The 12,565-nt window shown below is 39.0% G+C and overlaps 3 protein-coding genes across 8 annotated transcripts in view; 2 read left to right on the forward strand and 1 right to left on the reverse strand.

Moving 5' to 3' along the window:
* Positions 1–3,345: 3,345 nt before the first annotated feature.
* Positions 3,346–8,252, forward strand: LOC105570201 (thyrotroph embryonic factor-like). 2 transcript variants are annotated; one of them, XM_012027231.1, is made up of 3 exons: positions 3,346–4,927; positions 7,063–8,079; positions 8,156–8,252. In XM_012027231.1, the coding sequence occupies exon 2, from the start codon at positions 7,069–7,071 to the stop codon at positions 8,065–8,067; it is 999 nt and encodes a 332-aa protein (XP_011882621.1). In that variant the 5' UTR covers positions 3,346–4,927; positions 7,063–7,068; the 3' UTR covers positions 8,068–8,079; positions 8,156–8,252. The 2 variants fall into 2 exon arrangements, with proteins under 2 accessions (XP_011882621.1, XP_011882620.1); XM_012027230.1 differs by having other exon boundaries at positions 7,063–8,252.
* A 1,059-nt stretch (positions 8,253–9,311) lies between these two features.
* Positions 9,312–11,052, reverse strand: LOC105570202 (zinc finger protein 511). 2 transcript variants are annotated; one of them, XM_012027233.1, is made up of 4 exons: positions 10,965–11,052; positions 10,700–10,887; positions 10,047–10,248; positions 9,312–9,972 (listed from the first exon to the last, which is right to left on the reverse strand). In XM_012027233.1, exons 2-4 carry the CDS (start codon positions 10,837–10,839, stop codon positions 9,532–9,534), a joined length of 783 nt encoding a protein of 260 aa, XP_011882623.1. In that variant the 5' UTR covers positions 10,840–10,887; positions 10,965–11,052; the 3' UTR covers positions 9,312–9,531. The 2 variants fall into 2 exon arrangements, with proteins under 2 accessions (XP_011882623.1, XP_011882622.1); XM_012027232.1 differs by having other exon boundaries at positions 10,700–10,905; positions 10,965–11,051.
* Positions 11,053–11,755: 703 nt separating this feature from the next.
* The window catches only part of LOC105570204, a 59,106-nt gene continuing 58,296 nt past the window's right edge, over positions 11,756–12,565 (forward strand). For 3 of the 4 annotated variants that reach the window (XM_012027238.1, XM_012027237.1, XM_012027240.1), the window contains exons 1-2: positions 11,756–12,066; positions 12,238–12,311. In XM_012027238.1, the coding sequence (XP_011882628.1) occupies positions 11,964–12,066; positions 12,238–12,311 (177 nt within the window). In that variant the 5' untranslated portion in view covers positions 11,756–11,963. Of the gene's footprint in view, positions 12,067–12,237; positions 12,344–12,565 lie in introns of all 4 variants that reach the window. The other variant, XM_012027235.1, reaches the window with a different exon arrangement.

Genomic DNA, 12,565 nt, shown 5'->3' on the forward strand with positions numbered 1-12,565 from the left:
AGGTATAACACGAAAGTACGATATAATCTATTAATCTAATCCACCGAAATCGTACGGTAATGAAAATTTACACCGGGAATGCTTAGTGTCGATCGTATCAAGAAATTTATCGGGATTATCTAAATCCTAAATAAATTTTCAAATGCGTGTCAAAGATATTATTGACAGTGTGGTAATCGAGACATTTCGATTTCGCACAATCGATCAACATAGCTCGTCCATGCGAGCGTAACGGAAAGCAATTTTCGGGACGTCACGGTTTAGAGATTAGTACTGAAAATTGCGGCCCTTTGACACACTTTTCGGGGTGCCACCGCGCGCTTACCGTTACCTGGCTCGTCATTGTAACGGTGGATGGACAATGGCTCCGCTATCGGGGCACAATGGGAGAAGGGTTGTGACACAGCATCCGCATCTCTAACATTATTACGGAGGGGTTGGCCATCGCGCATCTGCAACCTCCACCCACGCGGTCGCCGAACAGCGGACCATATGACATGCTGACCAATATCCCGATATTTGGACAAGGCTCTCAACTTGAAACCTTCCGGAGCGAAGCAAGATTCTTGTGTAAATCTTTCTGAATAAGCGCCATGGAGTGACAGTTGCATTTTTATCGAATTTACATTATGCTAAAAGATGAGACAATGCTTGTATCGTAAATGCAGGTTTCTTTAATATTAAATGTCGAAATTATTTAATGAAAACTTCTGAAGGAGATTATTCGTTTCTTAAATTTGGGTTTAATTAGATATATTGTGTGAATGAGAACCTGCTATAGAATAGATCTAGCCCAAAAGTGGCTATTCCAGGCTATTGATAGCGTCGCGAGGCATATGTACGCCAGAATGTTTCATTACATTTCCTCAATACATGCATATTCCTTATTAAGAGAATATTCTACGACAGTAACCGGAATAGTATATTATAATGATATGTATATAGTACATATATATATGTATATATAGTAGACTGTTCTTATCTTTAATGCCATTAATACAAGATGATTGCAGCGAGCCTTAAAAATAATTACATTCTTAATGACTTTCGATGGAGATCCGAAAGGGGTAAGAACAAAAACTACTGGCTTAAATATTATATTAGAACGAGATACCTGAAACTTTCCGAGCATAAAAGAGTTTCAAAGACTAAAATACAAGGTTTTGCCTATGATTAATGATTGTTGACCAAGGGTAAATTAGCAATATTTCAAATTAAGTAACGGATAATAAAGTGAAATTGCGTTATTGTCCCGACCATTGCCAACATTCATCACTGGCGTGTATCGCGAAACATTTTGATTTAGCATGCAGTGCTTACAGTATCAGAATTCTACGTAATTAGACGTTGTAAATATCTGCGAGAGTGAATATTCGAGGTACAATTCTGTATGAAAACGTTTCAAGCAAAGTCGCGCACAAAGAATCCCTGAAGTGAGTCGCCGTGTTGATCCAACAAAATCGGTAACAAAATCGAAAGAAAATTTACAATGCGCGTCTTCAAATAGCCAACGGTGCTTTCAAAAGCCTCTCAAACAAATGGCGAGTAAACATTTTCCGTTCGGTCGCACGATTGTGCCTTAACTCTTTGCCGCGCGGCTTAGTAACTGGACACCGGTTCATCTTTGCTTTCTGATGTCGCAGTTCGACTACTCTACTGCCCTTTTGCTACACCACAAGCATTTCTTTTGATTTCTCGTACGTCTAGCTGTGTCCCGCTATTTTATTATACGCGTATAGTTTTTCGGAAAATTATTTCATTCATAAATGAGTATTTTTGTCAATATTGGGAAGTTGAATTTTGCTGGCATGCTTATGAAAATACGGATAATAAATTAAATTAAATTTGCTATTATTCCATGACAATTTTTATATTATATCTTTAAATTTCAGGACAGTACTCTCTCTTAACATAAATAATAATCTCAATATTTGCTAATAGATTGCGAAGTACATTTTAAATAGAGTATAACTCTTCTGGGCGTGCCCGCTGTTCGCTTGCTGCGCAGATCCATCTTCATCGAGCGAACAAAGAGGATTTTCAGTCAAGAAATAAAATTCATCCTTAAAGTGTGCGAGGGTGTGCCACCAAAAACGGAATAAGAGAGCGAGTAGAGAGTCTTCAGAAAATGAACACATAGCACCATTGAAATATAATGAATCTCGATTCTTGCAATCATCTGTGAGCAAACTTTCGGTGGGTCGACCAGAAAGATAAATGGAAAATAAGTTAGTTATAATCTTCTTCTCCCACTCTCTAAACTTGCGTTTTCTTTTCTCATAATTCTTTGTGTCATCAGTTTGCAGTTTCCGGATACATTTCTTTCAACGAATAGTTCAAAGTTCCGAAAAATCAGAAGATATATTAAGTGATTATGAAAGAAGAAAATTCTAAAAGTCATTAAAGGGAACTAACAGCAGGAGAATCCATTAGGCTCAAAGAAGTACAATGTTTGTTGTATTCTTGTGATATAAGTTGTTTATAAGTCTTGTCCAGTCTTGATTATTTTGTTAAGTATTAGAAATTTGACAAATCAATATGAAATCATTTATATTAATATCTATATTTGAAAAAGCTTTGTTTAAAAATCTACGTAAAATGCAACTTAGAAAATATAAACATTAAGTTGAAAGTGTGACTGCCACTTAATTTCGTTAGCCAACATTACAGATTAAATTAGAAAATCGATAATGGATCATAAATGACTCAAGAATTGCGTCGATCAGCCCTCGAGCGAGTGATACGATGGATCACGTAAACATTACGTGACTGAAACACGCAGTGATCTTACGGTATTCGTATTTGGTAGCAATGGAACACGTGTAGTGTATGATACAACGTACATTCTAATACACGAGAATTTTCGGATCTTCTTGAAGGTACCGAGGGTAAAATTGTCTTAATCTAACATCGTCATGGGTTGCTTAATTTTTATAAACGCAATTGATATACTAACGATGCATTAAACGAACCCAGGAAGTATGGTGTCTTTTTCAGATGTTCGATTCTTCCTTTACGTCCCCGCCACTTGTAAATATCCTAAGAAAGCTATCAACGGCGTCAACGGTCTGGCTATTGACGACCCGCAAATCCAGACGTTTCGAGGAAAGCGATGGGGTGGATATGCGCCGTCCATCCGATACCGTTACGTTGCTGTGCACGTCCGCCTGTGAGCGTGCGACAGATGCAAATGGTGAACGCATTCATCCGTCGCCGGGACCACGGCGATCACGGGAAAAATCGCAAATAACGGGTTGCGGCCGTTTCACGGGCACCATAGAAATGTGGGTTATGCAGCCAAAAGAGCAAAAATTTGTATACACAAGAAAGGAGGCGGTGCGGTGAATTGAGCGCGGGGGTGCTTTTATAAGAATGACAAGGCACCCCAACTAGAACCCAGAATGGACGACTAAATTTGGCGTGATCGCAAGACACCGTCATAATGAGACATCGGCCGGTCGTCCCTTCGCGCTCGGCGATGTACATTTTTCAGTTTATTTATATGTCCATCAATCCCCTTTTTTTAACATTAATGAGAATCGCGGGTAAAAGCTCAACGGTGGGTGTGTTTGAAAAACAGATCCATAGCTTTGTAATACGAAATTGCGACTGGTTTTTGCAAGGGGAGATGCACCCTCAATTTGAAACTTTTACTAACTTTAGTTCGGTTCTGTTTACTTATTGGCAGTAGTTTTAACTGCGACAATGTTATTTTATGTCCAATTTATATTTTCTTGGGATTCACTACTCGTTTCTCACTGCGTGAAATAGTCTGAAACGTTGAACTCTCGTTTATAAGTGTAACATATGTACCAAATGTTACGTAATGATTTATGATCCATGAATGATTGACACGAAAAGTAGATCCTATGAAAAATGGACCTGAGATTGCAAAACCAGCGATTTTCAATGCGAGGAACCCCTTTAACAGCTTTATTTTTGTTAGTGTTCCCTTGAGAAATATAATAGAAATACAGCAAAGTCGGCAAAGGCCTTTCTACAGAAAAGGTTTTGTGAATTTCGCATGCAAGCTCAAAGTCAATCATTCATAAATCATGTTGAGCAGTCAAGAAAAGAATGAAGGTTTTCTTTGGTCTAGAGAGACAATTATATTCCAGAACTTCTAGTAATCGATTTGTTTAATCACTGAAGTCATTTGCAATATTATTTATAAGCGCATTATTCTTCTATATTTCTATAATATTATTTTAAACAAGTTTACATAAGCATGTAATGAACAGCAGAAGCACGAGAAAATGGCGTGTATTAAATTGAATATCGAATTACGTATTAAAATCGAATATCGTCATATTCGATTTTGTTATTAATCGATTGTATATTGTATCATATACTCGCAATAATGTATAAAAAGAAAACGATGTACACTTATCTGACTCTAGCAGAGACAGGATAGAATAATATCCGTCTCTCGGCGTACAAATCTTTAGATTTTGCAAAATAAAAATGTTACTGATAAGAAAATTCTGGGTAATAAGGCAATTAATACATCGTAACAAGAAACTTTACGTGAACGACAGCGTCACCGTGTGCTATTTCAAATATGTTGGAAACTGCTTATGGTCGTTATTCGACTAAGCACGTGCCATTGCGACGTTTCTAACAGGTTGTCGAGTTTCCCCACTACTGTGCCCAAGACGAACGTTTGGGGCCTCAAGGGTGGACTATATAAAGCTTCTTTAACCCCGAACGAGATCAGTTGGGGGATAGACTTTTGCACAGCAGATATTTCGTGTTCGGCACAATATTCAGTCTCCATCTTTCATCTTCGTAACGAACACGCACTAAAATACTCGTATACGGTAATTAAATATAATGAGAGAATAATAAGAAAACGAGAACGCGCATATATTGTCATCGATAGTGTTGTGCTACTAGTCGTAACCTTGGATTAAACTGGAATTATTAGGTAAGCGTATTTATATTGCAATAGAATTCTATCAAATAATATTGTTTTTACTTTCTTAAGCTTTAAAATAAAATTTTCAAAGCTCTCGTGTGTACGTATATGTGCCGTGTCACATTATTATGGGCGCCTTGCAAAGTGGACATCTTAATTTTAAACTATTTATAGGTAGACAACTGAAATAAATAGGTTTTAATTTATTAAATACACTATGTGCAGAAGTAAAGTAATTCGTTTCAATTGTCTGCCCAGTAGTTCGATACTGAGAAAATATCGACTTTGCAAGGCGTCTCTAATTTGGCGCGGTCCTGTATTACATATCGTCGTATTTGCCCATCAAATTTCACTATGCTGAAAAATACAATCCATTGAAAAAATAAAACCGGTCTTGATATTTTACACAGTTTGCAATTCTTTATATTAATTTAAATTGTTCTACCGAAGGAAATGTAGTTCTTTTATGTATTAAGGTAGTTGTTTCGCGACAGTAATGCTCAAGAGTTTCTTCCAGACAGGAACCAGCGCTCAATTGTTACAATGATATTTCTTGATGCAATATTATTCTAAAACCTTACGATTAATACATAATATAAAATAGATTCGAAAGATTATAGTTTGAGACGCTGTTGCCACATTTCTTACACTATACTAATTGTCTCCTACATATAGTAATTCTTCCCATTTTTCAGTTTTAACTGTTTATATTGTTGAAACGGAACGGTCCATAATTTAGATTTTTTCCCAGTTATTCGTTCTACTTTACTTTATAACATATTTGTTTCTCATACGAATCTCACTCACAGTTAAGTTTAAAAAAAATGTGCCGTCATTTGCGTTTGCAAACGCAAATATTAATATTTTAACACACAATAATATTTCACGTGCAATTATATTACAGCAACTTATATTGTTACGTATAATCATATTTTAAACGTGTTTTACACATAATATTTCGTGTAACATAGCAAACTTAAAAATTTTTGTTAGAACTTTGAGACGATCAATTTTAATTCAATTAGTCTTAATTTGCACGTATTAAAGTAAAGAATAAACTGTAAAAATGTGAAACAATTCTCACATGAATGATATTACGAAATAACTACCTTAAGCCGCCGTCAATAAAATTTTCTAACCATTAAGTCGAATCTACCTCTGTGAAAAAAATTATCTTTTTTATATAAATTTATTTGAGACAGAATAGCTTGTCTAGCGGCTTTAGTTATGTGTGAAATCTAGAACATGCTGTGTCATTATCGTTCGGCATTGTGCGTACGCTTTAAGTAAATCATACATACATGCTAGACGTTGCATTCTTTCACATTCAATTTTATTTAATAAATCAAGCCAGGAAACGTGAAATATTTAGCGCACTGTTTAAATCATTTGCTAGTGCCTGAGACGCATTAGTGATATCTAGTCACATAGTATCTTGTATGATATAAAGCATTCCCTTCCATAAGTCTCCGCCACGCCTCCTCCAAGCGCCCTCGAATTTATTGGTCGAGTTGATGAGGGGGCGTTGAGAGAAAGACGATAAAAGTCGAGCGTAAACGTGTTATATCAATGTACATACGTGGCACGCCCCAGATTTCCGAGGAATACTTTTATCGTGCAAATGAAATGAAATTAATAAATAGTTATTGCACAGTCCATTTAAAATCATAGACTTATCTTGGCAACAGAGTTACTCAGTCAATTTATTACAGTTTAAACACAAACTCGAAAGAATACGAATTAATTTGACTAGTTCTGAACGGTTCAAACAAGTTTTCCTTTATTGCTACACCATTTGTATTTTATTTTATGCTGGTAAAATAATACGAAGAATACATCGGTTGAATAAAATGTATTATTACTCCTTTATTAAAAAAAAACAGTCAAAATTTGTATAAAAATCTTATTGAATCTACAACTAAGAAGTTGCGCTTAGCATGAAAGTTAGAACTTAAAGTACTACGACGTCGATTAAGATTTTATTGAAAAAAGGCTTGATAAAATCTATGTAACATAACAGATCGTCTAGTTTTAAGCTCTAAGTTTATTTTTTAGTGTACACTACAATTTTTAACAATTTTCTCATTTGACGCACATATACGCTGTATATGAACTAATAACAATAATTCATAATCTTATTACAGTTACAAATGACGATGGAGAACAGTACGAACCAGTGCAAGCCAGATAAAGGACAGCTTCAATACTCTGAAGAAAAGGATGGCTTAGATTTAAGTACATTTGCTTTGGACCTATCGCTCAAGAAGGATGTGCCACCTGTATCACCTAAAATGTTTATGATGGCCCTATCGCCAACTCTGCCTGCGAGTGCAAACAAGCGCGGGCTATACGAAGAAATAAATCTGCCAGTGACAGATGGACAAACTATCTTCGCGGGCAGTAGTGCCATGTTATCGCCATATTCCGAGTCAAATTCGCCAAAGAGAATGAAGACTGAATCTGAGGGCTACCACGAAAACAGTAGCCAGCTGAGATACAACGCTACGTTAACAAATCCGCACGGCGTTATCCCGGGCATAGAAATGGGCGCGATACCTCAGCAGCCTCCGTCACCGCTACCTGGGCTTCCGAACGGAGCCGCGAGACCCTTGACAGAGTTACTGGCGATGTCTGTACCGCATACAGAAACAGCGCAATCCCTCCCAATATACAATGACGCCGAAAGAAATAGTCTGCTGGCGGTGCCAGAGTTCTCGACATCTACGGACGATGGACTGATGACATCGCTGAACCCACTGAAGAAAACGCCGAGACCCTTCAAGGCCTATCCGAAGAACTTTCCTCCCCCAAGTGATGACTCGTACACGAACTACATAAAGTTCCGCGAGAGGGTAATCGAGCTGAAACGGATGCACGAGAACACGTCGAATCCTAGAATGCGCCGAGTGGTCAAGAGTCCTGGATTGCCTACTAGTACCGTCGAAGAAAAAGACCCTGCATACCTGGAACGGAGGAGAAAAAATAATGAAGCGGCGAAGCGTTCCAGGGAGGCGCGAAGAGTTAAGGAGGATGAACTCGCGATCCGAGCGACCTACCTCGAACGCGAGAACGCGCAGCTGAAGGAGAACTTCAAGAAGCTCCAGTTTATGTACCATAAATTGTACATGCAATTCTGTCACGCCCATTAGTATCGCATTAAGATAATTTGGGCTTGTAATTTTAGTTGTGAATTATTACAGTTAATGATATACATATAATGATGATTTATCCTGATAGTTTCAGATTGCAAAGAAGCGTTTAAAAGTTTCGTATAGTATATATCATGCATATATGTTTTTGTATATTTATATAATATTTAGTATATCATATAGCTATAAACTATATATGTATATAGTTTGTATATATTGATATACATACATTTACGATATATCATGTAAATATTGCTATTTATAATTGAGTGAATCTTATTGTCGCCAGTGATAATTCACCAAGGGAATATTTTTCAAAAAGTCAACCAAACTGGCAAAAAGGTGATCTTTATTTAGTTCACGTCTGAAGCGAGCTAAATAAAGATTGCTACAGTTTGGTCGACTTTTTGGAAAATATTCCCTTGTTGGCTATTTATAATTCTTCACCGCGTCGTGAAAATAGTTTGCAACTGAAGAAAGAAAAATTTCTGATAGATTATTCCGTTTCCCGTGTAAATATACCTTTGAAGATTTTTCTTTATAAGTTAAAAGTACTTATAAATTATCACGGATAAACTCCATACAATCACGTGATGTTTCGGTATAATAAGATTTAAATTGCATCATATAAGAGGTTAAAACCGAGAACGTATGGAGTTATGCGGAGTATTTTAAGTATGCTTTATAGTCGACGCTGTTAAGATCAATTATAAAAAGTGAACCGATACCAAAATATTAAAAAGTAGCAATATTAATGGCAATAAAAAATATGATTCTCATACTCTTGCAATGTAACGTAATTTGATTTAAATTGTTCTCATAAAATATGGAATTGTGACACAATTTATATATCTAAACAGAAATATTAGAATATAGATTAGAAATACTATGGACTGTGGGTATATATGTATGTGTCAAAATTTAGAAAGTTGTAAATATATACACATATATATATATACTACGTGAAAATACTTTTCTTCTCTTATGTACATAATTATTTTCGTAACAATAAAATATTTAAAATATACATTTGTACTACATATAATTTGAATAAAATTTTGTTTCTATAAAAATACCTTATTATATGTACCGTACAAACATAATTTTAAATGTATTTAAAATGTAAGTGTAAGATAGTATTTCCTTAATTTAGTTTAATAAAATTATAACATTCCCAAGATTATATTACAGATAGTTACATAAAAATCTTTCGGCACACTTCGTCGATGAAATTAAAAACTAGATCAGATTCGATCAAACTATATTAATTAGGCAATGTATCTACAAGTTTTGCTTTTATAAAAATCCTTTCTTATATATCGTACACAAATATAATTTTAAATATGTTAATAAGATAGTATTTCCTTAATTTACCTCAATAAAATTAAACATTCTTAGGACTATATTATAGAGTCATACAACAAAATCTTTCGAAACATTTCGTCGATAAGATTAAGACCTACGTCAACTAGGCAACGTGTCTGCAAGTTCCATCATGGTATCCGACTCGAGAACATTCTTTTCCTTATTTTGATTATTTGTAAGTACCTTCGAAAAGGATTTTTGTACTTGTCTAGGGATAAAAACTAATGACGTCGTTTTAGTTTTGACAGTAGGTGATGCAACTGTTTCTACGCTATCATTACTTTTACAGGCTGCACTGACGGTGGTGTCTCTCGTGAACATCTTGCTCTTCTGATTTTTATTCAGAAGTACCTTGGCAGATTTTTTCTTCTCTTTATTATCAACATCAACTTCCATTTTATTTAATTCATCTTCCTTGCTGCAACGTGGTGTGTCATCGAATCGATATTTCTTTGGATATTTATGTACTCTGATACAATGTTCCCTCCTTTCCATAGGATCGTTGAATTTCATGCCGCATTCGGAGTCGTAACATTGATACTGAAAAAATGACACTATATTAAATATATTTATAACAGTGTGGATTCATCTAAAAAAAAAGGTTTTGCAAGTACCATGGCTTGTTTCTCCGACAACACTTTGAAGAAGGCGTCGTGCGTCTCCTGGATATGAATCTCCAGCAGCCGTGGATTCGGCCTGGACGCTTTGCATTCTGTACAAGCGTACCGATGCGAGCTGTTGTAATGCATCTCGTAATCGAGCAGCGTTTGAAAAGTGCTCCTGCATCTCGGGACGTAACACTGGAATGTCTTGATCCTGAAATCAGATATCGCCCTTTACTTCTCACGGCTCTGCGTCGAGCGAGTACCTGCACGATCGCCTTCTCTTCCACCGAGGTAGAAATCAAAACTATTTACAGATCGACCATGACTGGCGATGTGTTTTTAACATAGAAAATTTCTTGCGAAAAACATTACCTCAGCCAGGGTTTGAACCTGGACCTCCCTACACTCTAGGCGAATTTTCTGTGTTAAAAACGCATTGCCAGCTATGGTCGATTAACAGCTTAATCGTGCTTAGTCATTTGCCGGCGTCAAGTAATTCTTGATGATTTTCAGATACTCGGGGACTCGGTAAACATTTTCAGAGGGGAAGTCGCCGCGTAAGCGTGGACGGTTCGCTACCCGCAGGACAAAAACAAGCTTTTTTAGGTTATGTCAACATGTCTCTCTCTCTCTCTCTTTTTCTAAGAGAGGCTCGTACTCACGCCTCGTGGCAGAGTTCCTCCTCGTCGTCGATCGTGACGCCCTTTCTCTGGAAGACCTTGCAGACCTCGTAAGACTCCTTGAAGAAGGGATCGTTGACAGGGCGAGTTCCGATCCCCAGCTGCTGGAGAACCTCGTCCATGGCAGGATCTTCTCGGACGCCGTGCAAGTAAACGCAGCGCTCGCCTCCCTTTCGATGCGATTGTATCTATTAATTTTGATAACGATATGAGCGAATCCGCGTTCGTCGCTCACCGTACAACCCACCTTTGTTATTCACGCAGCTCCGAACGCGACGTGCCGAGCGCGCGCGTTCTCGCGGGCGAAGCGCGGGCCGCGCTCGCCGCGCTCGCGGTCCCTCGATCGTGATTGGCTGCCCGTTCGAGCGCTCGTGGTCCCTCGATCGTGATTGGCTGCCCGTTCGAGCGCTCGCGGCCCCTCGATCATGATTGGCTGCCCGTTCGAGCGATCGCGGACGGACGCCGCTTCGATAATCGAAATTCGAACCGCGAGGTTCGCAAGCGGCCGTTGCCGAAGTGACGCGCCGGCGGCGCGATGGGCGGCTGTTGTTGCTGTTGTTTACGCGGCGATTCGCGAGGGACGTACGCGTGAGTAAATGCTCGCGGGTGAAAATCGGCGACGCGCGTCGGTCGGCGGCGACGAACTCGATCGGGGCGACGCGTCGTATGCTCGCCGCGCGCGCTGACCTCCCCGCCGCGGCGCCGGATCGTGCGCGTCCATCCGTGGGCCTAGCTCGCGCCGATTGTTTGATCCGCGTATCAAACAGTCAACTAGTAAGTGGACTTAGCTACTGGCCGATCGGCCGAAATACACTATTCGATACACATATCGACTGATCGGTGTAAACCAGACTAGTCTGTGCTCGCGCTGCTAGAAAATCGCTCCGCGGTCTCGCGCCCGAGGAGAAGAAAATGTCAGGACGACGTCAATTTGATGTCATATTGACCGAATTTATGTCAAATTTGGTTCAATTCGATGCCATATTGACCAAATTTTCGTCAATATGGCATCAAATTGACGTTATCCTGATTTTTTCTTCTCCTTGGGCACCGAGAACCGCGTTAATCAACGCTACGCGAAACCCGAACGTAGCCATCTTTTTCAAGTCCAATCAGATTACAAGGGGGAGGGGGGGATTCCGATATCGCGGGATTCGCGGGCGGAGGAGACGATCTATCATGGCCGACGCGACGCTTCGATCGCGATCGAGAACGTACGTGTCTCGTGAAGCCCGCGTGTCCGCGTATGGCCTCGAGTGCGTGGCTCCCGTGCGCTCCGCGTGTTTCGTGTAATCGCGCGACTCACGTCGCGCATCCAGGGCGTCGGTTGTCTCGCTACACACCAGCAGGTAAGCTGTGGCGCAGACCTCCAAGGGCGGGTATGAATCCCAAAAAGGAGTTCAGTTGAAGTTCGTTATGGATCAGTAGAATTTGTTCAAGATGAGCTCGAAGGAATTTTTCTTTCCCAATTGAAAAGGGACTCCGTGGAACTTGACACATTAAGATGTATTTTGTTTCAGTTGTGAGCGGTGTGTGCGCGTCTGGAATATTGCCCTCTGGTTTTCAGTTTGCTGGAGAAGCTGACGCAGAGGAGGTGAGACGACACGCTCGAACTTTATTCACAACGTAATTTTGTTAGCGATAGATACGTGAAAACGAATTCTTTTTCAGTAGCCCACAAAGTATGCCACTAGAAGGATACGTCTTGGCTTCTAAAGCCTTGTGTCCACGATTCAAGAACGTGTCCAAGTTCTAGTTCCGAGAAATGCGTAGCCAATCACCTTGCAGCTTTTATGGAATAGCTGCAGGTTGATTGGCTACACATTTCTCGAAACTAGAACTTGGACT

The sequence above is a fragment of the Vollenhovia emeryi genome, unplaced genomic scaffold, assembly GCF_000949405.1.
Source record: "Vollenhovia emeryi isolate VEMERY1.0 unplaced genomic scaffold, V.emery_V1.0 DF939121.1, whole genome shotgun sequence".
NCBI classification, from domain to species: domain Eukaryota; kingdom Metazoa; phylum Arthropoda; class Insecta; order Hymenoptera; family Formicidae; genus Vollenhovia; species Vollenhovia emeryi.